Here is a 25,593-nt window from a genome sequence, read left to right on the forward strand (position 1 = left end):
CTGAAAAGATGAGTGATGATGAGATGGCGTGTTTTATGGCAGCAGCCACTGTTGCATCATATTTTCTATATGAAAGAGAGGGGAGAAAGAAGAGGGCACGCAGATACTGGATCCACCCCGTAATTGCTGATCTACGTGATCACGAGGATACATTTTCGGACTACACTAGGATGTCCATAAAAAGGTTAGTCAAAATTACTTGGATTCATGATGTTTGACATTGTTCCTTTCTTATCATGTCCTCTAAAAACCCCACTTTTTTTTAACAGCTTTGATGAGTTATTGGGTTTACTCAGTAGTCGGTTGCAGCCAATGGACACATATTTTCGTAACAGTATACCCCCTGTGGAGCGACTAATCATCACACTGAGGTAATTTTTTTTTAAAGACTTTTTTTACATGTAGAATCCAATATTAATATTTTTGTATATGCATCAAATAAACACCAAACACACGTTTTTAAAGCCGAAAATAAACTTTTAATATTTTTTAAAATATTTTTGAAATATAACTTTTTACATTCTTTTGTTCATTCTTCACATATACAACTCAACAATATAGAAAAAGAATACGAGCTAACGTTGCTCATAGAACAAATTTAGTTTTTTAAAGTTGATGGAATGTTTGGGAGGAGTTCTCTTGCTCATCAGGTGACATCACCACATTCATAGCATGGCCAAAATGTGACCAGCTGGAGGTGGAGGGATTCTCATTATGCTGCCAATTAGAAGGTGGTGGTGTTGGCAGAGGAAGGTAATTAGAAGGTGGTGGTGTTGGCAGAGGAGGGTAATTAAAAGGTGTTGGTGTTGGCAGAGGAAGGCAAGTAGAAGGTGGTGGTGTTGGCCGAGGAAGGTGGGTGGCAATATGTGGTGATGACAACCGAGGAAGGGGTGGTGCTGGCAGATGGGGCGGGGGGAGTTGCATAGGGACCATAGGGTGGTGGAGGTTCAGAGGATTTATATGTTGTGGTTGGTGGAATGAAAGTTGCGATGTAACGTATGGTACCTGCCAACATGTCTGCCTGGAGTTCTGATGGTACCTTCTCCATCAGCCCCTCCAGACATCTCGCAGAAACCTAAACGTGCGACCTGTTGCTGGTCATTCTTTCAGACATAGAGGCCATGATGTCTAACATACAATTGAAATCAGGTTCTGGAGCCCTCCTTGTTGCTCTAGCAGGTACACGAGCACAAACTGGTGGCGTGGACTCCTCGTCTCCCACAGGTGTGGCAGATGTAGATCGTGATGGAGTCGACAATTGACTCTCCGGCTCTTGGCCCGCTTGATCACCTGATGCTTGGCTTGCTTGCTGACTGTAAGTATCTGTGTCCAAATCATTGTTTGGAGTACTTTCCTCCCAGCAGTTTTCAGTACTGAAAATAAAAATGAATTATTATAACTTACTTATTACATTTTTTTTTAATGACATTAGTACAGAAGATAGCTTACCTCCCCAAAGCCAGCAATGGCTGAAGAAACTCCAATTCTCTAGCAAACATGTAATCTTTTGGGGCACACGCCGCAGATCCACTCCTAAATTCCCTTTGCAGTCTTAGATGTCGAGTGAAGGCGTCATGTATACTCTTCCACTTTGTTTTGAGCATTTTAACTGTAAAAAAGAACAAATATATATATATATATATATATATATATATATATATATATATATATATATATATATATATATATATATATATATATATATATATATATATATATATATATTATACATTTATTTATTTGTAGGTATCTATCAACCGGACAATCGTTAGCAAGTCTACACTATGCCTTTCGTGTTGGAAAATCGACTGCAAGTTACATCGTCCGTGACACCTGCTCTGCTATTTGGGAAGTGTTGAAGGATATTGTCTTTAAGAAACCTACAGCAGAGGAATGGTCACAGATCTCAGAAATTTTCTGGCAACGCTGCAATTTCCCCAATTGCGTTGGAGCGATCGATGGGAAACATATTCGGATCGTAAAGCCCATGGGTAGCGGAAGCCAGTATTTTAATTACAAAAAATATTTTTCTTTTCTTTTAATGGCTGTGGCTGATGCTAATTATTCCGTTACATTGATATTGGGTCGTATGGCAGTAGCGCTGTCTCTACTATATTTGGTAATTCATCTTTTGGACACATGCTGCGTACCAATAGTCTGAACCTTCCGGAAAACAGTCCACTCCCGGGCACAAATGGCCCTCCCCTACCCAGTGTTTTTGTGGGGCATGAGGCCTTTGCTCTGAGTGAGCATCTTCTATGGCCTTATTCGGGGCACAATCTAACTGAACAGAAGAGTGTGTTCAATCATCGGCTAACAAGAGCACGTCGAATTGTCGAATGTGCTTTTGGCATTTTGGCAAACAAATGGCGGCTCCTACACACTCCCATTCTAAATATGCAAAATGCAGTCTGTGCTGTTAAAGCTGCATGTGCCTTGCATAACTTCGTAAGGCAGCGGGATGGATTTGACTTTGAGGACCGAGTGCATGAGAACATGGAAAGAGCTCATTGGACTGATGTACGTGGAAGCAGACAAGGTACACATGTCCTGAATCAATTTGCGTCATACTTTGTCTCCAGCAGGACAGGTCCCATGGCAACTTGATGCAATTGAATAATTTCACCTTTTCATTTTTTTCTTAAAAACCATATACTATGCTTTACTGAAGAATTAATAAAAATGATTGATGTATTGAGAAGTCTCATGTTTTTTTTTTTTTTTTTTTATCTATCGATCTATCTATCTATCTCTATCTATCTATCTATCTATCTATTTATATATATCTGTTTGGGTACAGTATCCATACAATATCCACTAGGGGTCAGAGTGTGCCATTATGAATTGGTGACATGCTGACAATTCTATACTTATACTCTTATGCATTATGTCGGGGGTCTCCAAACTTTACAAAGAAAAGGCCACTTTATTGCCCTTCAGACTTTAGGAGGGCCGGATTGGGGCCACCAAGGGAAGAAAAAGTCACGGGCCCGGCATCAGTGAGAACATATATGGCCTCAGGGTTGGTGGTCAATAGGAAGAGGAGTATTCCCCCTATTAGTGGGAGGAATAGTATCCCATCATTGGTATCAGTGGATAATATAGTGCCTCATGTTAGTGGGAGGAATTGTGCCCCAAGGGCCGGATAAAGGCTAGCAAAGGGCCACATCTGTCCCTCGGGCCACAGTTTGGAGACCTCTGCATTAGGTGCTTACACAAGAAGGAGGCAATAGATGTGCCATTCCAGTTCATCCTGGCCACATTCCTACACGCATGCAATTTGTGTGTACACATATGTCATAAAATAATAGTGCAGCGCAAAACAAACAATTTTAAACTATACATACAAAAAGTTAAAACATATGATATATAATTAAAAATTATATAATAGAGTCCATATAAAGTGCTCAAGTGCAAAAAGATGATCCAAAACGGAATAAAATAGTGCAAAAATCCAAAGGGTGATATCCAGAAGGAACCTCCACCAAATAGCAGGAATGGCCTCTCACCTTACAACTTCGACCTGCAATAGGTCACAAAGCATAATCAGAGAACCACCTGTTCTCAGAGGACAGCAAGCAATGCAGCAGTAGAACCACGATATCAGTCAGACTCAGGATCAGGACATGGCAATCAGGGCATAAAAAACAAAGGAGAGGAATTCTAGTGCTCTCTGAAGCCAAAATACATTTATTTAAGAATAAAAAACGAATACACTCACTGTATAAGCACTCTCAAACGAGTGCAGCGAAACAGCATAAAACATCCATAAGAGCATGGGTTTCAGTCTAGGTCGGCGATCGCGGTTGACGTCACATGTGGCCCCTTCCCCTCGTACGACGTTACGTCCCTATGAGCGGGACTTCATCAGCGTGGGGTGAAAAAAGGCAGCATGCAAACGTCCCGCTGTCTACCTAACGTCCCGGTGTGTCATGGCAGCCACAGGCTTCTTATACCTATAAGAAGCCTGTGGCTGCCATGACACACCCACTAGTAATCAAGCCCTCCCATCAATCCTAATTAGACAACAAAGACTGTCACATATGTGATCATATTGAACTGCAATTGTCATTTTCACAGTAATCAATTTTTATAGCACTTTTCGCTGTAAAAATGACAATGGTCCCAAAAATGTGTCAAAATTGTTTGATGTGTCATAATGTCGCAGTCACGAAAAAAAATAGCTGATCGGCGCCATTAGTAGTATAATTTTTTTTTTTTTTCTAAAAATGCCGTAAAACTATCCCCCATTTTGTAAACGCAATAAATTTTGTGCAAACCAATCGTTACACGATTATTGCGATTTTTTTTTATTTTTTTTATTTTTTAGAACCAAAAATATGTAGAATACGTATCGGCCTAAACTGAGGGGAAAAAAATGTTTTATATCTTTTTTTGGGGATATTTATTATAGCAAAAAGTAAAAAAATATTAAATTTTTGCATACTGGTCTGGGTCTTAAGTGGTTAATGTAATAAATAACAATCGTCCTATTATCTCCCTATGGTCATTTTGGTGGTTAGTTATGTTTGCAGGGGTTTACCTTTATCATCCTTCACACGGCCAGTTAGGTCTGCCCAGTTTGTGAAAACTTGGCTGGCAATCTGGTTCCATGCCCTCCTCTTGCTCGCTCGAAGTTCGTAGCGTGGATCTCTGGAATCGTACAGACAGGGGTGCTGCTTTGCCATTCTGATAAAGGCTCTCCTGATCTAAAAGACATACTGTCTCATCCACTTCCCCCTCCATGTTGCTGGACTCCATGTCTGCCATTCTCAAAAATGGTGATATGTGAACTTCCTCTGTAGGTTTATGTAATTTCCTATGTAAAATCTATTTCACTTGAGCAAATTAAAGCGACAAAACGCCCGTAGAAACACCCATTGTCGCGCTAAACGCTTCAAACAAGCATATCCATTACTTTCTATGGGAATAGAAACGTTCGAAAAACGCCCAAATCCACTCAATTCAAGCGACACAAAAGGGTCCCGAACTTGTTTTGAGCTTCAGGCGTTCGGCTTCAGGCGTTTTGTAGTGGAGATGTGAACCATCTCCATTGAGAATAATGTATTTTTTCCCCTCTAGTGTTTTTGGAGCTTCATGCTTCAGGCTACAAAACGCTCAGGTGTGAATGCAGCCTAAAGGGGAAGTTCCATGCGGATGACGCCACCCTTGGGGCTGCTTTAGCTGATTCCGTGTTGGTAAAAGACGATTCACGCTTTTCTGTCTGTTACAGCGTGATGAATGTGCTTACTCCATTACAAATGGTAGTTTTACCAGAACGAGCGCTCCCGTCTCAAAACTTGCTTCTGAGCATGCGCGGGTTTTTAACGTCGTTTTAGCCCACACACGATCATTTTTTACAACCCGAAAAAACGACGTAGTTTAAAATGTTGTTTAAAAAATGCAGCATGTTCGATTTTTTTTTTTTTTTTTTCGTTTTTCAGAACCCGAAAAATTATGTGAAGCCCACACACGATCATTTTAAATGTCATTTTTTTAAAAATGTTTTTTTCATGCCGAAAAATTATCGTGTGTGTGTACGCGGCATCACTCAAGAAGCCACAGCCAGAAATGCTTGGGAGTGTTTTTTAAATTGGTTTCTCGGCAAAATAAAGCAAACGGATGTGGGAGTTTGCTTTAACCACTTACATACCGGGCCTATTCTGGCACTCCTCTTCTACATGCAAAAATCATATTTCTCTTTCGTTCAAGGACGGACACATCAGCATAATTTTGACATTGGGGTATTGGCCTTCTATCAGGAGAGGACTAGGCAGAAACTTGTTAAAGTTTTTAAACCGCATCAAAACTGTACAGTACCGCACAGGAGGTGGTCCCTCTGGGTACAACCCCCTCTCCCTGCATTCAGCAGCTCAGTTTTTTTTTCTGCCTAGCATAGGAAAAGGACATCTCCCTGTGGGCCCATTGGTCCTGGAGTTTCTTTTTAAATAAAAAAAATATATATATTTTTTGATCCTGAGATCTACTATCAACTGCTGACTGGGTGACAGCCTGGATGTACTAGATCCTTGTAGTCTCCCCAGTTTCGGCCATCGAGCGTGTGCAGAGCTTTAGTACAGTGCTGGGTCGGCTACGACATGCCCCATTGCTCCAGGGGTGGCCGGTGAGCTACATGCTCCGGGGGACACGTATGACCGGGCTATTACTGTCCGTGTCACAGTGTGCCAGGGCCGACAGCCACGCCGTACCACTCGGGTGATGGATCTGTCAGGAATGCTTTCAGCAGGACAGGTAAATGGCAGTTCACCCTGCTTCGGCAAGATGGAACGATTGGGCATTCCTGGGGAGGTTGATTAGGGGGTTTTCCACCCTTTCTTTCCTCTCTCCCCCTTCCTCCCCTCCTCCCTATGCTCTGTGGAGCTATGCTGGCTGTGTATGACTGGGGGTTCACCTGGGGGGTGCCATTCTCTAACGGGGGGGCTGCATTGTGGGTCCGCTCTCCTGGGGCTGCTGTCCGGCTGCCATGTGTGGGGGGGCCTCCATTCGGGTGCCCCGGTTGTTCGCAGCCTTTATTGTGTGCTTCCCCCCCCCCCTTTCCCTCATGCGGCCATTTTGGCGGTGTACGTCGCTATTTTTCCTGTTTACTAGCGGCGGCATGTCGCCATGCACCTTTTTCCAGAGGGCGGCTACACGGCGGCCATTTTCTTGTGGGTTTTGGCCTCTAGTGGTGGTATTTGTTTTCTAAACAGCACGAACAACGTAGACACCTCAGAGGGAGAGAGTGATACAGGCGGCTGTGCGGGAGAGCACCATCAGACCGGTGCCGGGTTCGGTGCAGTGCCTGGTTCGGGTGGTGAGCCCTCTGGGGGGCCCCTCGGCTTCTGTAGTAGCTAGGAGGGTGGACTGTGTAACTTGCCTTACTTCCCAAGGGTGTCAGCCTCCGACGCCATGTTGACCCACTCTCCTGACGCTTTTTCCCCAGACATACCTGTATAGGCAACTGGTGCCCCTGCACCTACTGTATTAGTGGATGCTATGTCGGCAGTTTTGCCAGGGCTTTTGTTGCCAGGGTGCAGGCGGTGTGCGGGCGAAAGGGGGTTAAAAAATGCCTTCTCCCCCACCGTCTTTGGAGGGAAAAACTCTGACTCAGATTCGGGGCCCAGCTACGGCTCTCAGTCCTGGTTCTGTCATGTCAGAGGATGCGGACAGTGAGGATGACTGCGTGTCGGGTCAGTGCATGATAGGGCATTGGTTGACGAACTTATCACCGTGGTGCGGAATACTCTTAAATTGGAGGATAAGGCAGAGGCATCTACAGAGATGGCTGTCCCTTTCGGATTCCTTTAGCCGAGCCGCACTACTAAGGTGTTTCCTTGTGTACCTTTTCGTGATAAACTTTTATACAAGCAGTAGGAGCGACTGCAGAGGGTCTTTTCGGTCCCCAGATATATAGTGGTCCGTTACCCCTTTTGAGGAGAGTTTCCTGAAGAAATGGACTTCTCCCCCGATAGTGGACCCTCCTGTGTCCAGGTTAAACAAGGTGACCACGCTTCCGGTGGAAGGGGGGTCCTGCTTTCAAGGACCCTGTGGACAGGAGGGCTGAGGCCCGCTCCCCACACTCCCTGTTCACGGTGGTGGGGTTGGCAGTGCATCCTGCTGTGGCCGGGGCCTTGGTGTCAGACGCTTACTGAATGGGCAAAAATGTTGCACCACGAGTTGAAGGAGCAACAGGCTCCCCCGGCCTGTGTGGAACTGGCCGTACAGTTGGTGCAGGGACTTAAGTTTGCGAGTCGGCTTTGGATATGATTCCTTTGCTGTCCAGGGCCTCGGTCTCTGCGGTGGTGCTGCGCCGCCTGATCTGGCTAAAATGTTGGTCCCCGGACCAAACTTCCAAGAAGGCCTTGATGGATTTACCTTTTAAGGGTGAGAGGCTTTTTGGAGCCTCGCTGGATGACATTATTAAAGATGCCACGGGGGGTGTAAGAGCACTCTGCTCCCACAACCAAAAAAGAGTAAGGAGCCATGCCGTAGGCAAGGGCCCTCCTCCGCTCATAAGCATTTTTTTTCCTTAGCCCGGAACTGCAGTTAAACGCTCACAGGCCGATTAAAACCCCTGTTGAGGGACAAAAGCGTCCATGGGTTCGCAAGCCCAACAAGCCTGCAAACAAATTTGCGCCTGCATGAAGGTCTGCCCCCACCCGACACTTGGGTGGGGGGTTGTCTTTGTGAATTTGCGGTTCGGTGGACTTCACTGCTCTACGACCGGTGGATTTGTGAAGTAGTTTTCTCAGGGTACAAGATAGTTTCTCTCTTGCCCACCGAACAATGTTTCTCTTTTGTTCATGGATGGACACAGCCTTAATCTTGACAAAGTGGGTATTGGCCTTCATTCAGGAGTGATTAGGCAGAAAGTGTTAAGCACATCAAACACAGTACAGTACCGCCCAGGGGGACGGTCCCCTTGGGTATAACACCTCTCTGCATCTCGTAGATAATTTTTTCTGCCTAGCAAAGGAGAAGACATGGCTCCCTCCGGGCCCATAGGCCTGGAGATTTATTCCAAATTGAATTTTATTTTACATTTTTTTGATTTGTTCCTATGATCTACAATCAACTGCCAATAGGCAGGATCCCAGATCCTTGTAGTCCCCCCAGTTTTGGCCATTGAGCGTGTGCCAAACGTAGCTATGCGCTGGGTTGTCTACGACATGCCCGTCGCTCTACTGCCGAGTCACAGCGGCCGGGCCGACACCCACCTCCGTAGCCATGTGTAAGATGGTCTGTCTGGGATGCTTCCAGCATAATCCACACAGGAAGGGTAAGTAGTTATCCCCTGCTTCGGCAGGAGGACATAGCTGGACATTCCCTGGGAGGTGAAGTAGGGGGTCCCATCCTTCCTTTCCTCCCTCCCTTCCCGACTCCTTGGGCTCTCTGAGCTAAGCTGGCTGCTGGGGCCGGGGGTTAACCTGGGGGGGGGGCTCCACTTTTCAGGAAACTGCGCTGTATGTCCGCTTACAATGCTAGTGAGCTGCCATGAAAAGTTTTGCTTACCTGTGTGTTCTCCCTCCATGCTGTCGGCGCCCATTTTGCCGGCGCTCAGAGTATGTGTGCCCTCTATCTACTGCTTGGCAGCCATTTTCTTGTGGTCTGCGTTTGCCTCTATATGGCGCTTGGTGGCCATGTTCTTGTGGGCCGCGGCGGTTTTTGGCCTCTACCTGCCGCTCGGCGGTCTTCTTTCTTGTGGTCCACACCGTATCACAGCATTTAAACGGTGCAAGCTTACAGACACACGCTGCGGAGTGGTCAGAATGACACAAACCGCTGACAAGGAGAAGCAGCTCAAGAAGGAAGCGGACGGCAGCCATACTGTACTGTTCTAGGGTGGTGAGTCCTCTAGCGGGGAACACCTCGTCTCTATCGCAGCTAGGACGGTGGGTTGTTGTACCTTGCCTTGGAATCCCTGTGGGTGTCAGGCGCGTGGGTCAGCATGGCATCAGAAGCAGATGCCTTTTTCACCTGAAATAGCAATTGATGCCATTGCACCCGCTGTATCAGACGTTATGTTGGCAATCCTAGATGCTTTTGTTGCCAAGGTGGAAGCGGTGCGTGGGAACACGGGGGGGGGAAAAAACGCCCCCTCCCCCGCCATCCTCTGGGGACAACTCTGATGCGGAGCCGGGTCCAGCTTCGGCTCATGACCCTGGCTCCAATGTATCTGATGATGCGGATCAAGGTCGGCCGGACAGTGAGGATGACTCCGAGTCTGCGGAAGCAACAGAGGCGTCGGTCCCTTTCGGGTTCCGTAAGCCGACCCGCGCGGCTAAGGTGATTCCTTTTGTGTCTTCTCTAGACAAACTTTTATACAAGGAGTGGGACAAATCACAGAAGGTTTTTTTTCAGTCCCTAAAACTTTGGCGGTGCGTTACCCCCTTGAGGAGGGTTTCCTGAAAAAATTGACCTCTCCTCCGATAGTGGACCCTCCAGTGTCCAGACTAAACAAGGTAACCACAATTCCGGTGGAAGGGGCTCCTGCTTTCAAGGACCCTGCGGACAAGAGTGCTGGGACGGTCACCCGCAACCTATACACGGTGGTGGGCTCAGCTGTGCGCCCTACGATGGTTGGGGCCCTGGTGTCTCAGACACTCACTGAATGGGCAAAGATGCTGCACAATGGGTTAAAGACACATCGGGCTCCCTCGGACGAAGTAGCTCTGGCCGACCAGTTGGTACAAGGCCTAAAATTCGTTTGCGAGTCAGCCCTGGACATGATCCCTCTGTTGGCCAGAGCCTCAAGCTACGCGGTGGTGTTACGCCGTCTACTTTGGCTAAAGTGTTGGTCGACAGATCAATCTTACAAGAAGACCCTAATCGATTTGCCCTTTAAGGGCGACAGACTTTTCGGAGCATCCCTGGGTGACATTATTAAAGATGCCACAGGGGGTAAGAGTACGCTGCTCCCACAATCCAAAAAGGGTAAGGAGCCACGCCGTAGGCAAGGGCCCTCCTTCACCGCGCACAAGCATTTTTTCGTCCGCCCAGTGCGGCTAGTAAAAGACCCCAGGCCAATAAAGCACCTGCTGAGGGACAGAAGCGTCCCTGGTTTCCCAAGCCCAACAAGCCTGCGAACAAATCTATGTCCGCATGAAGGTCTGCCCCCACCCATCTCTCGGGTGGGCGGACTTCTTTGCCAAATATGAAACAATGCTATGTCTGCCCTCCTCTCTCAGCACTGCTCAGCGCTCAGGGGGTTAAAGTGTGAGTGATAAGAAAATAATTAACCTATATAATGATGGGAATCCACCCAAAATTACTTAAAGGTAAAAATAGCAGCCACTTAAATAAAAAAGTATGTATCAAATAACAGAGAAGTCCGATATATATTGTAGCAGCGCTCTTTGTTCTCGTTGAGGTGAACAAACTTCTTTATGTAGTACTCATCATAAAGGAAGACAATGTAGATAAGATGAGGAGAGGTGCTCAAAGAAGTGTACTCTGTTAATGAAAGCGGTGAGACAAGTCCTCTTTACAGTCCACCAATCGCCAGTATACCACCACGTGAACACAGGAAGCCCCTCTTGGGGATGCACTTACCACAGAGATAAGTCTAATTTGCCTTCAAAACCAGCAACTTTCCTTCTCTCCTTATTAGAACCTCCTCACGCTGTATATAGAGATGGGATCCACCCGGGCTCATGTAAACAATAACGGAATACACTACACTCCATAGCGTGATACTGTTTAAAACTACACTTCCGGGTAAAGCAATGAGACCACGGCCCTGACGTTTCGTCACTTTCGGACTTCCTCTGAGGGCGTGGTCTCGTCACGCTAAACACTGGAATAAATATGTTGGGGTCTGTCCTGCCTTACGGTCTACAACCAATCCAAGGAGATAACTCAATGCATGCTACACACCCATTCCTCAGCAGATGTCGACCGCATCAAGCACAGGGACAGACGCACCATACACAATCAGCAAACCAGGGAGTATTACTACATTCCACAGAGGGCTGCTAGACCGGCTACAGTTTAACCATTAACAGTCCTGTACACCGCGGAAAAGCAAACAGTAACACCCTCTGCAAAATAGTCTGCAGTAATTAATGAATAACTCATTAATAAAAATGTATAATATCAAAGCAAGAACAAATAATAAGATATGCATAACTACATATAAAAAATCTTGTTCATATAATACAACATTAAAAAGTTATGTAAATGCATTGTACTTGGCACATCTGATTGTGACAATCCAGATGTAAAGTACAAAACTAAAATACAGTCCATAAAAGTGTCCGTACATTAAGAATGGAAGTGGCTGTATATTAAAAACAGGGCTGTGGAGTCGGAGTCGAGGAGTCGGAGTCGGGGGAAATTTTGGGTACCTGGAGTCGGAGTCGGCAAACAATGCACCGACTCCGACTCCTACTAAATTTAGATTGGAATAAAAGAAAAAAAAGCAAGTTTAAATGTCCCAATTCACAAAAAGTTATAATTAATGACTTCTCTACTGTAAGAATAAAGACCAATGCATGCAGTGCCTCACGTAACCGCAAAACGAACACGTTAAGTGACCGTGAAGAAGCGTGCTTTTCATGTGCTTCACTATATGGCACGCAACGCACAATTAGGAGCTGCAATACTTATACTTTCCATAGTGTTGTGTTCTTCTTTTACAGGGAACGCATGTTAGAGAACCAGCAAGTGTCCAAATAAAACAATTCCAACAGGAGTTTTATAAAGCACTAAAAGAAGTTGAAAAGTATGATCGCTCATCAAAACTTACTGTTGAAGAAGCCATCCTTGTTTATCCAGAGATCGTTCGTGATGTGGCCAGAATAGTTACTGCAATGCCACCCACCCAAGTCAGTGTCGAAAGATTATTTTCAGCCCTAAAAATAATAAAGCCCTGGTTCACACTGGGTACGATTTGGAACAATTTGAGATGCGATTTGACATGTCAAATCGCATCTCAAATCGGCGGCAATTGTCGGCAATGGCACTGTCCTAATCAGTGCGACGCCGCATCTGCGATTTCAAAAAGTAGTTCCTGTACTACTTTTTGCGATTTCGGGCCGCGATTTACATTAAATTGTGGTCGAAATCGCGGCGAAATCGCGGTAAAATCGCGCATTTTACCACAATTTTGAATTCGCAGCAGTGTGAACCTAGGCTCAGTCTGACTTAAGAGCTTCTATGAAAGAGGATCTGGCAGAGGCAATTCTCTTCCTTAGAACTCTACATTGAATTGAATTGATTTGCATTTGCTAAGCCTATAACTACATTTCAAGATTAATATAAACCATTTCTAGGTTTTACAGATTTTGTTTTTGGTTCATTATAGATAAGCTTTGTTTTTGTTCTAAAACAACCAAATAATGTGGTTTGTATTTTTGAACTGGTAAAGATCCTGTTCTTGATGTTTATGCCTGCTGCTACTATCCAGTCACTTGATTGTTTTCATTGTGTTTGTCTTTTGCTTAAACTGTGCAATACAGTAGACTGTTGGCTTCCCAGCCAGTAGTCATGTGGTAGGTTGCGTTTCTTTCCCTCAAGGAATGTATAAAATACATTCGCATATTAATACAGAGGAGTCGGGGAGTCGGAAGTACATAAAACTGAGGAGTCGGAACATTTATCTACCGACTCCACAGCCCTGATTAAAAATGGAGGGATCGACAATATCTGGGCCCCAGGTCGACAAGAAATTGTGAGCTGGCGCCCGCCTGTAATTGAGGCCGCGGCTTTGTGGCCTACAAGGCCGCAAAGCCGTGGCCTCAATCACCGATCGCGCGGTGGGGGAGCACGGAGGCACAGGATCCTGTGTCTCTGTGCGCCCCCACCTCCCCCGCCGCGCGATCGGTAATTGAGGCCGCGGCTTTTCGGCCATGTGAAGTCCCAAGCTCTTCCTTTTGTCAGCTGGCGCCATCTGGTGGTGGCCGTTTTCATTACAAGTTAACGGCAATTCTAATATGTAATTTTTCACTATTTTTTCACTGCCATCTCCTTCCCTCTAATTGGAACCCCCAAACATTATATATATTTTTTATTCTAACACCCTAGAGAATAAAATGGCGATCGTTGCAATACTTTCTGTCGCGCCGTATTTGCGCAGCGGTCTTACAAGCACACTTTTTTTTTGGGGGGAAAAAATTTACTTTTTTTAATTAAAAAATAAGACAACAGTAAAGTTATCCCAATTTGTTTTAATATTGTGAAAGATAATGTTACGCCAAGTAAATTGATACCCAACATGTCACGCTTCGAAATTGTGTCCGCTCGTGGAATACCGACAAAATTTTACCCTTTAAAATCTCCATAGGCGACGTTTAAAAAAATCTACAGGTTGAATGTTTTGAGTGACAGAGGGGGTCTAGGGCTAGAATTATTGCTCTCGCTCTAACGATCGCAGCGATACCTCACATGTGTGGTTTGAATGCCGTTTACATATGCGGGCGCTACTCACGTACGTGTTCGCTTCTGCGCGCAAGCTCGTCGGGACAGGGCGTTTTCTGGCTCCTAACTTTTTTAGCTGGCTCCTAGATTCCAAGCAAATTTGTCAAACCCTGCCGTGCTCTATTCCTAACTGGATAAAGTAAAAATTATACATACTGGGCTAGATTCAGGTAGCCCTGTGTAATTTAGTGCGGGCGTAACGTATCTCCGATACGTTATGCCGCCGTAAATTAGGGCGCAAGTTCCGTATTCATAAAGAACTTGCGCCCTAAGTTACGGCGGCGTAACGTATGTGGGCCGGCATAAGCCCGCCTAATTCAAATGGGGATGATGTGGGCGTGTTTTATTTAAATTAATGGTGATCTCACGTTTTTTACGAACGGTGCATGCGCCGTTCGTAAAAGAATCCCAGTGCGCATGCTCAAAATTCCACCGCAAATCGTCATTGCTTTCGATGTGAACGTAAATTACGTCCAGCCCTATTCGCGAACGACTTGCGCAAACGACGTAAAAAATTCAAAATTTGACGCGGGAACGACGGCCATACTTAACATTGCGTACGCCTCATAATAGCAGGAGCAACCTTACGTCGAAAAAGCCTAACGTAAACGACGTAACAAAAAGGCGTAAGTATGTTTGTGAATTGGCGTATCTACCGAATTGGCATATTCCTTGCGTAAATCGACGGAAGCGCCACCTAGCGGCCAGCGTAAATATGCAGAATAAGATACAACGGTGTAAGACACTTACTTCAGTCGGATCTTAGGGAAATCTATGCGTAACTGATTCTATGAATCAGGCGCAGAGATACGACGCCGCAACTCAGAGATACGACGGCGTATCTGGCGATACACCATCGTATCTCCTACCTGAATCCAGCCCTATATGTTCAGAACCAATATATGGGTAGGGTGGTATTGGTCTAGTGCCATCTACTGTTCACAACACAATAATATTATAAAAGACACTGATAAGCATACAGAATTACTACTATTGATTAAATAATCGACCCATCAGTGCAGAGGCTTCCAAATTACACGGATATAATCAGGTAGGTTTTAGAGTGCAGATTACATTTAGGGAAACTCGTGTACAGAGGATCAAACTAATGCAAAAATTACACTCAAAAATTACTTAATATATAGAATATAATGATTTATAATGTTATTCTCCTGGAAGAAGTCCCTTGTCCTGCGGGCATTGTGTACTGTAGCGTTGTCCTGTTGAAAAACCCAGTCGTTACCACACAGACGAGGGCCCTCAGTCATGAGGAATGCTCTCTGCAACATCTGGACATAGCCAGCGGCCGTTTGACACCCCTGCACTTCCTGAAGCTCCATTGTTCCACTGAAGGAAAAAGCAACCCAGACCATTATGGCGCCCCCCTCCACTGTGGCGCGTAGAAAACCTCTCAGGTGGGATCTGCTTGTCATGCCAGTAACGTTGGAAACCACCAGGACCATCAAGGTAAAAAAAAAATTCTCATCAGAGAATAAAAACCTTCTTCCACCTTTTGAATGTCCCATGTTTGGTGCTCTCTTGCAAAGTCCAAACGAGCAGTTCTGTGGAGACGAGGTTTTTGAAGCCCTTCAGTCTCGGATGCCGTCTGATGGTTATGGGGCTGCAGTCAACACCAGTAAGGGCCTTAATTTGGGTCAAAGATCGTCCAGGGTCTTGATAAGAGACCCTGCTTATGCAATTCAGCAACCTGACCACGTTCAAAAAGGGAGAGATTTTTTGCCTTTGCCATCACAACGTATGACTACCTGACAGAAATGACAATGAATCCACATCTTTGCACAGATTTGGCCTTTTAAAGGCATGTGGTCCTAAACTTTTGATCAGCTGAAAAACAGCCGGTTTAAGTTTATTCATTATTTTCAATTAATTGAATGCTCAAAAAATGTTTTGCCTCACTCTCATTTCTTCTTGTTGCATGTTGAAGCTCTACTTGGAACCTTGTTAAGATCCAACAATGTAAAATAAGATTTTTTGCCATTTTTCAAGTGGTCTTAAACTTTTGATCAGGACTGTTCCTGTGTTTCACACAGTGCCCCCCCTTCTTTTGTGCTCTGATATGGCCCGCGGGGGGGTGAAGGGTCTGGTGAGTGCGAGCCATATCAGAGCACAAAAGAAGGGGGCACTGTGTGGAACATGGGAACAGTGTTGAAATTGGCACAAAGCACTTTTTATGCAACATCCAGCACTCCTTTCTTTGATAATATAAGTTGCACATGGACTGTTCACTGTAATTTTTATTATAATCAGCACCTTCACGTGCACTTTTGTAATATCTTATCCTGTATCATCATTTAATATATATTATTTATAAGTTCTTAGCACGCCATTGGGAAGCAAATGTATTTATTTATCTTTTTACACTCACTGAATAGAATTTGCCAGGCAGGCGCCAACTTCTACTAATTTCTCCATTCCAGATCGTGATTCAGGATTACACCATAAAGTGTTGGGAGCCCCCCTTTCCTGTCACGGCGCATTCGACCAGGGCAATGGGTGCCTCTTGGGCTTTCCGACATCGAGCGTCTGTTTCCCAGGCGTGTAAGGCGGCGACTTGGTCGTCCGTTCACACTTTCACTAAATTTTACAAGGTTGATGTGAATGCATCTTCGGATGCTTCTTTCGGCCGCAAAGTTTTGCAGGCGACTGTTTAATTTGCAACTCCTCAGTTGAGGAGCTCTGTTTTGTTTTGGGGTGAAGTTTATTTTATGCTGTTCCCACCCCTTGTTTTTTTTTTTTTTACACTGCTTTGGGACGTCCCACTTTATCAAGATTAAGGCTGTGTCTGTCCATGAATGAAAGAGAAAATAGGATTTTTGTACTCACTGTAAAATCCTTTTTTCTGAGTTCATGGACGGACACAGCACCCACCCCTCCTTTTTATGTTTGTACTGCTTTTTGACAAACTGATCTGCGAGATGCAGAGAGAGGTGTTATACCCAGAGGGACCGCCCCCCTGGGCGGGACTGTACTGTGTTTAACACTTTCTGCCTAGTCACGCCTAAATGAAGGCTAATACCCACTTTGTCAAGAAATAAGGCTTTGTCCGTCTATGAACTCAGAGAAAGGGATTTTACGGGGAGTACAAGAATCCTATATTTTTCCCTTCAGCTTCCTCCGAATCGTCGGAAGGCCCTATTTGGGGCAGTAGAGGACCTGCTGGTGCAAGGGGTTATCATACCTGTGCCATTGCAGGAAAGGTTTCAGGGCTTTTATTCAAATCGGTTTGCAGTCCCAAAGAAGGATGGGGTCCGACCAATCCTAGATCTCATGGCCCTCAACTGTTTTGTAAAGGTTCAGGATGGGATCTGTGCACTCTGTAGTCGCAGCATTCCATCTGGGGGATTTTCTGGCATCCTTGGACATCAGGGATGCATACTTGCATGTCCCCATATTTGTCAAGCATCAGAGGTTTCTGCACTATGCGGTCGGGAACGACCACTACCAATTTGTGTGTCTCTCCCTTTTGGCCTGGCCTTGGCACAAAGGGTTTTAACCAAGGTGCTCGCCCTTCTTCTGGCCTTGCTGGGACCGCGAGGAATCGATATCGTGGGCTACCTGGACACCCTCCTTCTGAGAGCTAGTTCAGACTCCGACTTGGAGAAGGATTTTAGCGATTGCCTGTCAGACCCTTCCAGAATTTGGTTGGGTCCTGGACCTCCAGAAGTCGGTGTTTGTGCCAAATCGGAGACTGGAATATCTGGGCTTGATTCTAGACTCCTTGGGAGCGAGAGTTTTTCTCCCTTTGGAAAAGTTGCAGACTCTTCAGGTGGCAGTGAGACTGCTGGCATCCCGCAGGTGGTTGTTGCTGCGCTTTTGCATACGAGTCCTGGGACTCGTGGTAGCCTCTTTCGAGGCGGTAGCGTATGCTCAATTCCACACTCGATTCTTGTAGAAGAAGATACTGTCAAAATGGTACTGTGACGGTATTGGAATGATATCCCCGTCAAATATTCCCTTCTTCCTTAAAGAGCATCACCCCAATATTCCACGAGGAGGAACATTCCTGGAATCGCCCCAATAAGCCACACATGGGTCACGCTTACTGCTGGAACAAGACAGCTTTAATGGTATAACACACAGCTTATATGTAATTTACAAACTGTTACAATGACAAATCTCCGCCCCCCCTCACACAGTGGGGGTCTTCAATACAGATCCTTGGAAACAATGATATCTCTAACTAATCAGTCTCTAGACCCTCTGGCACCGAACCTGCCAGACACATTTCTTTAGATAATGACATCCGTGACGTTAATTACTAGTTGTACAGAATACATTATCTAGGCAGTCTGGCCCCGCATGTAGAAGCGATAATTACCACAATGAAGCAATCAGAATAATTAACATGAGCCCCTTCTAATCACAGTAAACAGTAACCACAGGGCTTCTTCACACAACACACTAGACCATTTACCCTTTGAACTAGGACTGGCTGAGGAAAGGTCATTACCATATCAACAGCCTGTTAGCCGAGGAATGAGTCACACCTGAAATCCTCTAACACACACAGCATAACGAGCAGGGAGAATTAAACTGAAGCATCCTTCACAGGTACAAATCTCTGTTGTCCCTGGGATTGTCAGATTCGGGTGAGCCAACTAGTGAGGGCTTCCCTGGTCTGGTGGCTGAGATCTCTGGCCCTTCAGTCCAGGAAGTCGTTCCTTCCCTTTCACTGGACAGTGATCACAACAGACGCCAGTCTGGCCGGTTGGGGAGTTTGGGGTGTTCAGGCAACACAAGGTCGCTGGATGCAGGAGGAATCCCGCTTGCCGATCAATGTGCTGGAACTTCGGGCGATCAGGCAGTGCCTCTCCACATGATCATGGAGGCTACAGGGGCATCCGGTCAGGATCCAGTCTGACAACGCCACGGCGGTGGTGTATGTCAACCATCAAGGAGGAACAGGAAGCTTGGCTGCAGCATCGGAGGTCACTCACTTCCTGAGGTGGGCAGAACGGAGCGTGCCGGTTCGCTGTTTCGGTGGTTGGTCCTAAGAAGGGCCTGGCGGTCTCGTCGGCCAACATCTCTTGGTGGATCAGACAGATCGCGATTCAGGCTTATGCCCTGAGAGGGCGGGTGCCTCCCTTTCCTGTCACGGCGCATTCCACCAGGGCAATGGGTGCCTCTTGGGCTTTCCGACATCAAGCGTCTGTTTCTCAGGTGTGTAAGGCGGCGACCTGGTCGTCCGTTCACACTTTCACTAAGTTTTACAAGGTCGATGTGAGTACATCTTCGGATGCTTGCTTCGGCCGCAAGGTTTTGCAGGCGGCTGTTTAAGGTTGCAACTCCTCCATTGAGGAGCTCTGGTTGTTTTGGGGGTGAAGTTTGCTGTTCCCACCCCTAATTTTTTTTTACACTGCTTGGGGATATCCCTAATGCCAAGATTATGCTGATGTGTCCGTCCATGAATGAAAGGGAAAATAATATTTTTGTACTCACTATAAAATCCTTTTCTCTGAAGTTCATGGACGGACACAGCACCCACCCCTCCTTCTTTTTTTTTTTTTTCCCCTTTAAATGTTTGTACTGCTTTTTGACGAACTGAGCTGCTGAATGCAGGGAGAGGGGTTGAACCCAGAGGGACCGCCTCCAGCCGGTACTGTACAGTTTTAATGCTGTTTGAACACCTTTAACATGTTTCTGCCTAGTCCTCTCCTGATAGAAGGCTAATACCCTAATGTCAAGATTATGTTGCTGTGTCCGTTCATGAACTTCTGAGAAAAGAATTTTACGGAGAGTACAAAAATTCTATATATTATACATACATACATACATACATACATACATACATACATACATACATACATACATACATTTACCAGACACCCTAGGGAATAAAATGGCGGTCATTGAAACTTTTTATCTCGCACGGTATTTGCGCAATCATTTTTTGGAAAAAAACGGTTTCGTGATTAAAAAAATAACAAAACGGTAAAGTTAGCCCCCTTTTTTTTTTTTTTTTGGTATAATGTGAAAGATTATGTTACGCCGAGTATATGTATACCTAACATGTCTTGCTTTAAAATTGTGCACACTTGTGGAATGGCGCCAAACTTCAGTACTTAAAAATGTAAACATCCCTTGTAATAGGAATATAATGTGACAGGTCCTTTTTATGGAGTGATGCGGGGTCAATAAGACCCCACATCTCTCCTCCAGGCTGCAAAGCATGAGATCATATGACATCATATGACATCCTTGGGCAGGAAGTGGTTAAATACTAAGGTCTCTTTTAACATCAAACCCTCAATATTCTCTGACAATAAAGCTGTAGTCCATCTGCTTCTTTCCATTTCCTATTTGAGCAATGATGACCTGTTATGTACCTGTAAAGGAACCTGAATTTGTAGTGATATAATGTATAGCGTCCAGTAGATAATTGATATTTAGGTATTAGTATGATGACTATAAGTTATGTCCCGCAGTAATACCCAAGTTCTCCAGAGTGCATTTTACTTGACTTCCAACACAGAACAAATTCCACAGATGATACAAATCCAACAGAGTATATAATTCAGAGTCCCATCTTTTCCTAGATCTATTTTAGACCTGTGCCATATTCATACAGAGTGACAAGACTGACTGAATGCCAGCTTGAATGTCTCAAATACTGGTCTCACACTGGAGGGAGGGGTGTTCTGCCAGGTCAACCAAATGTTTCCCATGAATGAATACCACCTCAAGTCTAATTCCCATCAATAAATACTTCCTTACGTATGTAAACAATGTACCCTTTGAGGCAGGCCATACCTCACACTATATATATATATATATATATATATATATATATATATATATATATATATATATATATATATATATATATATATATATATATATATATATATATATATATATATATATATATATATAAATTTTACAACCATGCACACTGGGCGTTTTTTATTTTTTTATTTTTTTACAGCTGCTGTTTTTGGCTTCAGACAACATAGACTGTTATCAACTGTTTTTAGCTGGGGTGTTTTTTAGCTGTAAAAAAATAAATAAAAAACCCACAGCTAGTGGGTTCTGAGAGGCAGTTTTCAGCAGTAAAATCACTCTAACGTCAGAAAAGCAACTCGCCAGCATTGTTTAGAGTTTTTGATCCATTGAAGGGGAAATAAAACGCTATTGCAAAAACTTTGAAAAACTCACTGCAAAGCTACTGGCTATTGTTGTTATAACGCCCAGTGTGCATTAAAAATTATTTAAATGGTGTTTTTGTTTTGTGGTGCTCATAAACAGTCCAGTCCTTTTAAAAATGACACACAAGTCCATATAAAAGTATTCTAAGGTGCTTCAGTGTGGATGAAAAACAAATGAAAAATTCCACAGTGCTTTAGTGCATGTAATCAGTAGCAGCAATCCAAAGGTGATGTATAATACAGTTCATACAACAACACACGGCCCAGTGAGTAATCCAAAAGTCATGCCAAGGTGTAGTCACACAGGTGCTCCCCTATGGTAATGGATGCTCACCTTAAAGCGTGCAACCTTGCAACTAAGCTTGGTCTGTGGACGCTTATGAACCACACCTGGGTTCTAATGGATAATCCTAGGTTCCTGGTTCCTTGGTAGGCAGCTCCAGATCATAGAATATATAAGAAAAAAACCTGGATGGTGCAAGTAACGTTTTAACAATATTTAAATAAAAAGCGAGATCCCTTGACGTGGTACTCACATACTGCAGGTGTGACATTGCACCACTCTATATAACAGGCTTGTAGCGAGATGTACAGATCGGCATATGGTAAACGGTCCTCTCAGCCTCACACAGACTTTCCTGTTGTCCTGTCCCCTCCCCTACGCATGACGATACAGGGGGTGTCATATCATCTTCAGGCTGAAAAACTGGGCTGTGTAGCAGCAGACAAGTCAGGGTGTCCATGCTGACCCATGTCCACAGCCAAAAACAAAGACAATGGGCACATGAGCATCAGAACTGGACCACAAAGCAATAGAAAAATGTGGCCTGCTCTGATGATTTCAAGACTGCTTTGAGGAACAAAACCGAGTTTGAGGCGTTGGCTTCTAAATTCTCCATATCACAATCCCATCGAGCATCTTTGGGGTGTGCTGGAAAAACAAGCCCAATCCATTGATACCTCCGCTCATAACCTACAGGACTTAAAGTAAAACTATAGGCACTATATACTATATCCGCTTCATTTCCTGTCCCATAGCCAAACAGGAAGTGAGGGTAAATCCCTGCAAATGTAGGGAATTCCTTGGGGTCCCCCAGATCACCAGAACTAGTGTCTCCATTGGAAGAGTTCCCCCTCTAGTACTTTTCTGGGGATATCCCAAAATGTTTTATTTTTCTTTTACTTTCACTGGTAAACAGGACAAATGGAGGGGCACAGACAGCAATAAAAACCCAACAGGTGTTCTAATCCCTCTCCACTTTATCCAGAGGGTAAAAAAAGTTCTGCCTTTATTTGTACTTTAAAGGATGTGCTGCTGATGTGTTAATGCCAGATACCACAGTTATTGCAAACAGGCAAATAAGTGTATTGCATGTATCTACTGCAGGAAAGAGCATGCCTTTCCACAATTATTTTTGTTTCAACTGTAGTTTTGCTTTTAGCCTTGTGAGTCAAGATCTTATGATATGCACATGATTTGTTTTGTCTATATCTATATTCAGTTCATTTTAATGGTCTATTAGTTCTGCAAATGGACAGCTTGGTACACAGTGGTCAATATCGTCTTACTTTTAAATCCCATTCCTAGGATTATGGTCTTCTCTGCTTTAGTACCCTTTGCCTGTGCACACATCAACCCCATAAAAAAAGTAAATCACCAGCTGTATATTACTGCCTGTGGTGATGTCATGTAACCAGGGGAGGGTCTGAGCAACATCACTTCCAGCATTCTTTTCAGGGACTATATGTCCCATGATACCTGTCATATCTTGATGTAGATCTATAGGATGGTTACAGCATTGTTTACTGGAACAATCTGGAATCTGGGACTCAGGGACAGGACAGTCCCAGCGGAACATTTACAGAACAGTAGATTCAATCCTAAATGGAAGGAATTGTGCATTAATCATGGCATTGCTGTAATGACACTGATGGTAGAGGAGGAGAAAGTGCAACTTGCTAAATTGAACAAGCAAATAGACAGTGCTAAAATCCTAGACTGAATGAAGGAAGAAGAGGAGTATACAAAGCAAAATGACTACATGAAGAAAGATAGGGCACAAAGGAGTTTAAAAATTACTAAACAATCAAAGTATAGAAGAGACACACTAGATTTTGAAAAAGATCAGGTCTTTGACCTTACCATAAGACGAGGAAGAAGTGGTTCATCTAGAAGAGGTTCCAGATCATACTCCAAAAATAGGCGTGAAATCTCCCCAAATAACCAAGAAGAAGGTGATACCCCACAGACGGTGACTTTTTTTTAGAGAAGGGGGGCAGAGGGACGGTGCAAGTTATACCCCCTCTAAGGAAATCTCTCAGCCCCAGCAGTCCCAACAAAACACGAACCTAAAAGGGAAAAACCAAAGAGGGGGGAGGGGTGGATACCGCACGAGAAGTCAGAAACAATAAATAGTGAATCTGTATCCCTCTATCCTGATAGGTTATTAACCTCTCCTCCTTTCCCCTTGAAAAGAGGCATCTAACACTTTTTTACAAAAAGGATGATCCTTTTCTCCTGTAAACAACATGGAGAAATCTACTGTATATAAAGATATTGTGGTGGTCTTTCGAAAAATCTTTAAGTCACTTTACCAACAGGGGATCTCCCTATGGATGTTGATGACCAACAAGCCCTTGCCATCCTCAATTCCCTTTTGGAGGAAAATTACACTTTTGTTACCAATAATCCAACAAAAAGACAAGCCAACATTCTCATTAAATCCAAGAAAATGCCACCCCTTAACAAGAACAAGTGGCTCAATATCTTCCTGGAAATGGTCCAGAAGGATTTAGTGAGCGGCAGGCACTAAAAGAGCTCAGGGAAGCTAAGAACCTGACTATCAAAAGTGACAAGGGTGGAAATGTCGTCTTGAAGATAGATAGGAATCCCTTCCCTAATGTAGTAAAGACATTAAACAGCATGCTTAATGATGCAAAAAAGCAGGGCTTCTTACTAAACGGGAATTTGACCACCTTTTTGTTGCTGAATACAATACCCCCACATTCTACTGGTATGCCTAAAGTGCACAAATCAATGGAAAAAACACCAGGGAGGCCTATTGTGTCCGCAATAAATGGACCCCTGGATAGGATAGGGAGCTACCTTGACCTCCTTTTGAAGGATTTCAGTTCCTATACCATATCCTATGTACAGGACACAAGACACATCCTTTCAAAGATAGATCACATAACGGTAGAAGGTGAAGTTTGGCTAATTGGTATAGATGTAGAGTCCCTCTATACATCTATTCCACATGCCTGTGGCATGAGGGCAGTTGAGCTCTTTCTTCAACAACACTACCCACAAATGGCACATCAGAATGAGTTTCTTGTGGATCTACTCCATTTTGCTTTGTCCAATAATTTCTTCCAATTTTCTTCCCAATATTATCATCAAATCAAAGGCACCTCTATGGGTGCGGCCTGGGCTCCTGCTTATGCCTGTCTTCATTTGGGACTGTGGGAGGAGGAAGATGTCTTTAACCTGCCACAATACCTAGACCATGTGCAAACGTGGCTAAGATATATTGACAACGTTTTCGTCGTGTGGGCGGGTGACATCGACTCGTTTCATAAATCAACTAAACAGAAACGAGCGGAATATTCACTTAACCTACACTTTTTGATAGGACTCTGATCTCCTTCTTAGACTTCAAGATAGACCTTAAAGAGGGAAAAATCACTACCTGCACTTTCTGTAAGGAAACCGCAGCAAACACCCTGCTACAAGCTAGAGAGCCATCATCCATCTTGGCAGAAGAACTGCATCCCTATTGGTGATTTCATGAGAATCAAGCGAAACTGCTCCGAAACATTTAGCTTTGAAATTGAAAGCAAAGAACTTTACACAAGGTTTCGTGAAAGAGGCTACTCACATAAGCAAATTAAATTTGCAAAGAAAAAAGCAGCCCAACGCAGTAGGAGTAGCTTGCTCGTCATGAAACCAAAAGAAACAGACCAAGGTAAAAGGGAGTCAAATCCAGTGAGACTCATCACTACCTATGGTCCCCAATGGGAGAAAGTGAGGAGAATACTTGAAAAACATTGGGGTATTCTGACAGGCAACAAAATGCTAACATAGCATGTCCCAAGATGGTGGCCCGTAGAGCTAGAAACTTGGGTGACATTTTGGTTCATTCCGATTTTGTCAAGCATGTCCTTGCTGTCAGAATACCCCCGGAGCACTGGGATGTTCCCGTGTTCTAAATGTCAGGTATGCCCTTTTGTGGATAGGACCAAGACTTTCACAGACGCAAAAGGAGAGAAGGATTTTGAGATTAAGGGTCTCATCAACTGTGCGACTGAAAAAGTCATATATATGCTCACCTGTCCCAAAATTTATATAGGGAAAACTAAAAGGCAACTTAGGATCAGGATAGGAGAACATCTCAGGGACATCAAAAAGGAAGAGAGAAAGAAGGAAAAAAGGAAAAGGGCTGGTGATACGGAGAAACATCACAATAGTCCGGTAGCAAGACATTTCTTGGAATACCATGGAGGCAAACCT

General features: G+C 44.4%; 1 protein-coding gene and 1 long non-coding RNA gene across 13 annotated transcripts in view; one reads left to right on the forward strand and one right to left on the reverse strand.

Annotated features, from left to right (window-relative positions):
- LOC120916544 (MOB kinase activator 2-like) overlaps positions 1-25,593 on the forward strand; it is a 303,463-nt gene that overhangs the window by 83,500 nt on the left and 194,370 nt on the right. For 3 of the 12 annotated variants that reach the window (XM_040327581.1, XM_040327580.1, XM_040327582.1), the window contains exons 3-5: positions 1-184; positions 270-371; positions 1,747-2,694. The exon at positions 1-184 is cut by the window's left edge and continues 2 nt beyond it. The exons of 6 other annotated variants lie outside the window; for them this stretch is intronic. In XM_040327581.1, coding sequence (XP_040183515.1) covers positions 1-184; positions 270-371; positions 1,747-2,161 — 701 coding nt within the window. In that variant the 3' untranslated portion in view covers positions 2,162-2,694. Of the gene's footprint in view, positions 185-269; positions 372-1,746; positions 2,695-25,593 lie in introns of those variants that run through there. 3 more of the 12 variants (XM_040327589.1, XM_040327584.1, XM_040327585.1) reach the window with 3 other exon arrangements.
- LOC120916546 lies at positions 739-11,438 on the reverse strand. The gene is made up of 2 exons (XR_005744001.1): positions 11,053-11,438; positions 739-1,373 (listed from the first exon to the last, which is right to left on the reverse strand). It is a non-coding gene; the product is annotated as an uncharacterized LOC120916546 (long non-coding RNA).

Source organism: Rana temporaria, chromosome 10, assembly GCF_905171775.1.
Source record: "Rana temporaria chromosome 10, aRanTem1.1, whole genome shotgun sequence".
NCBI lineage: Eukaryota > Metazoa > Chordata > Amphibia > Anura > Ranidae > Rana > Rana temporaria.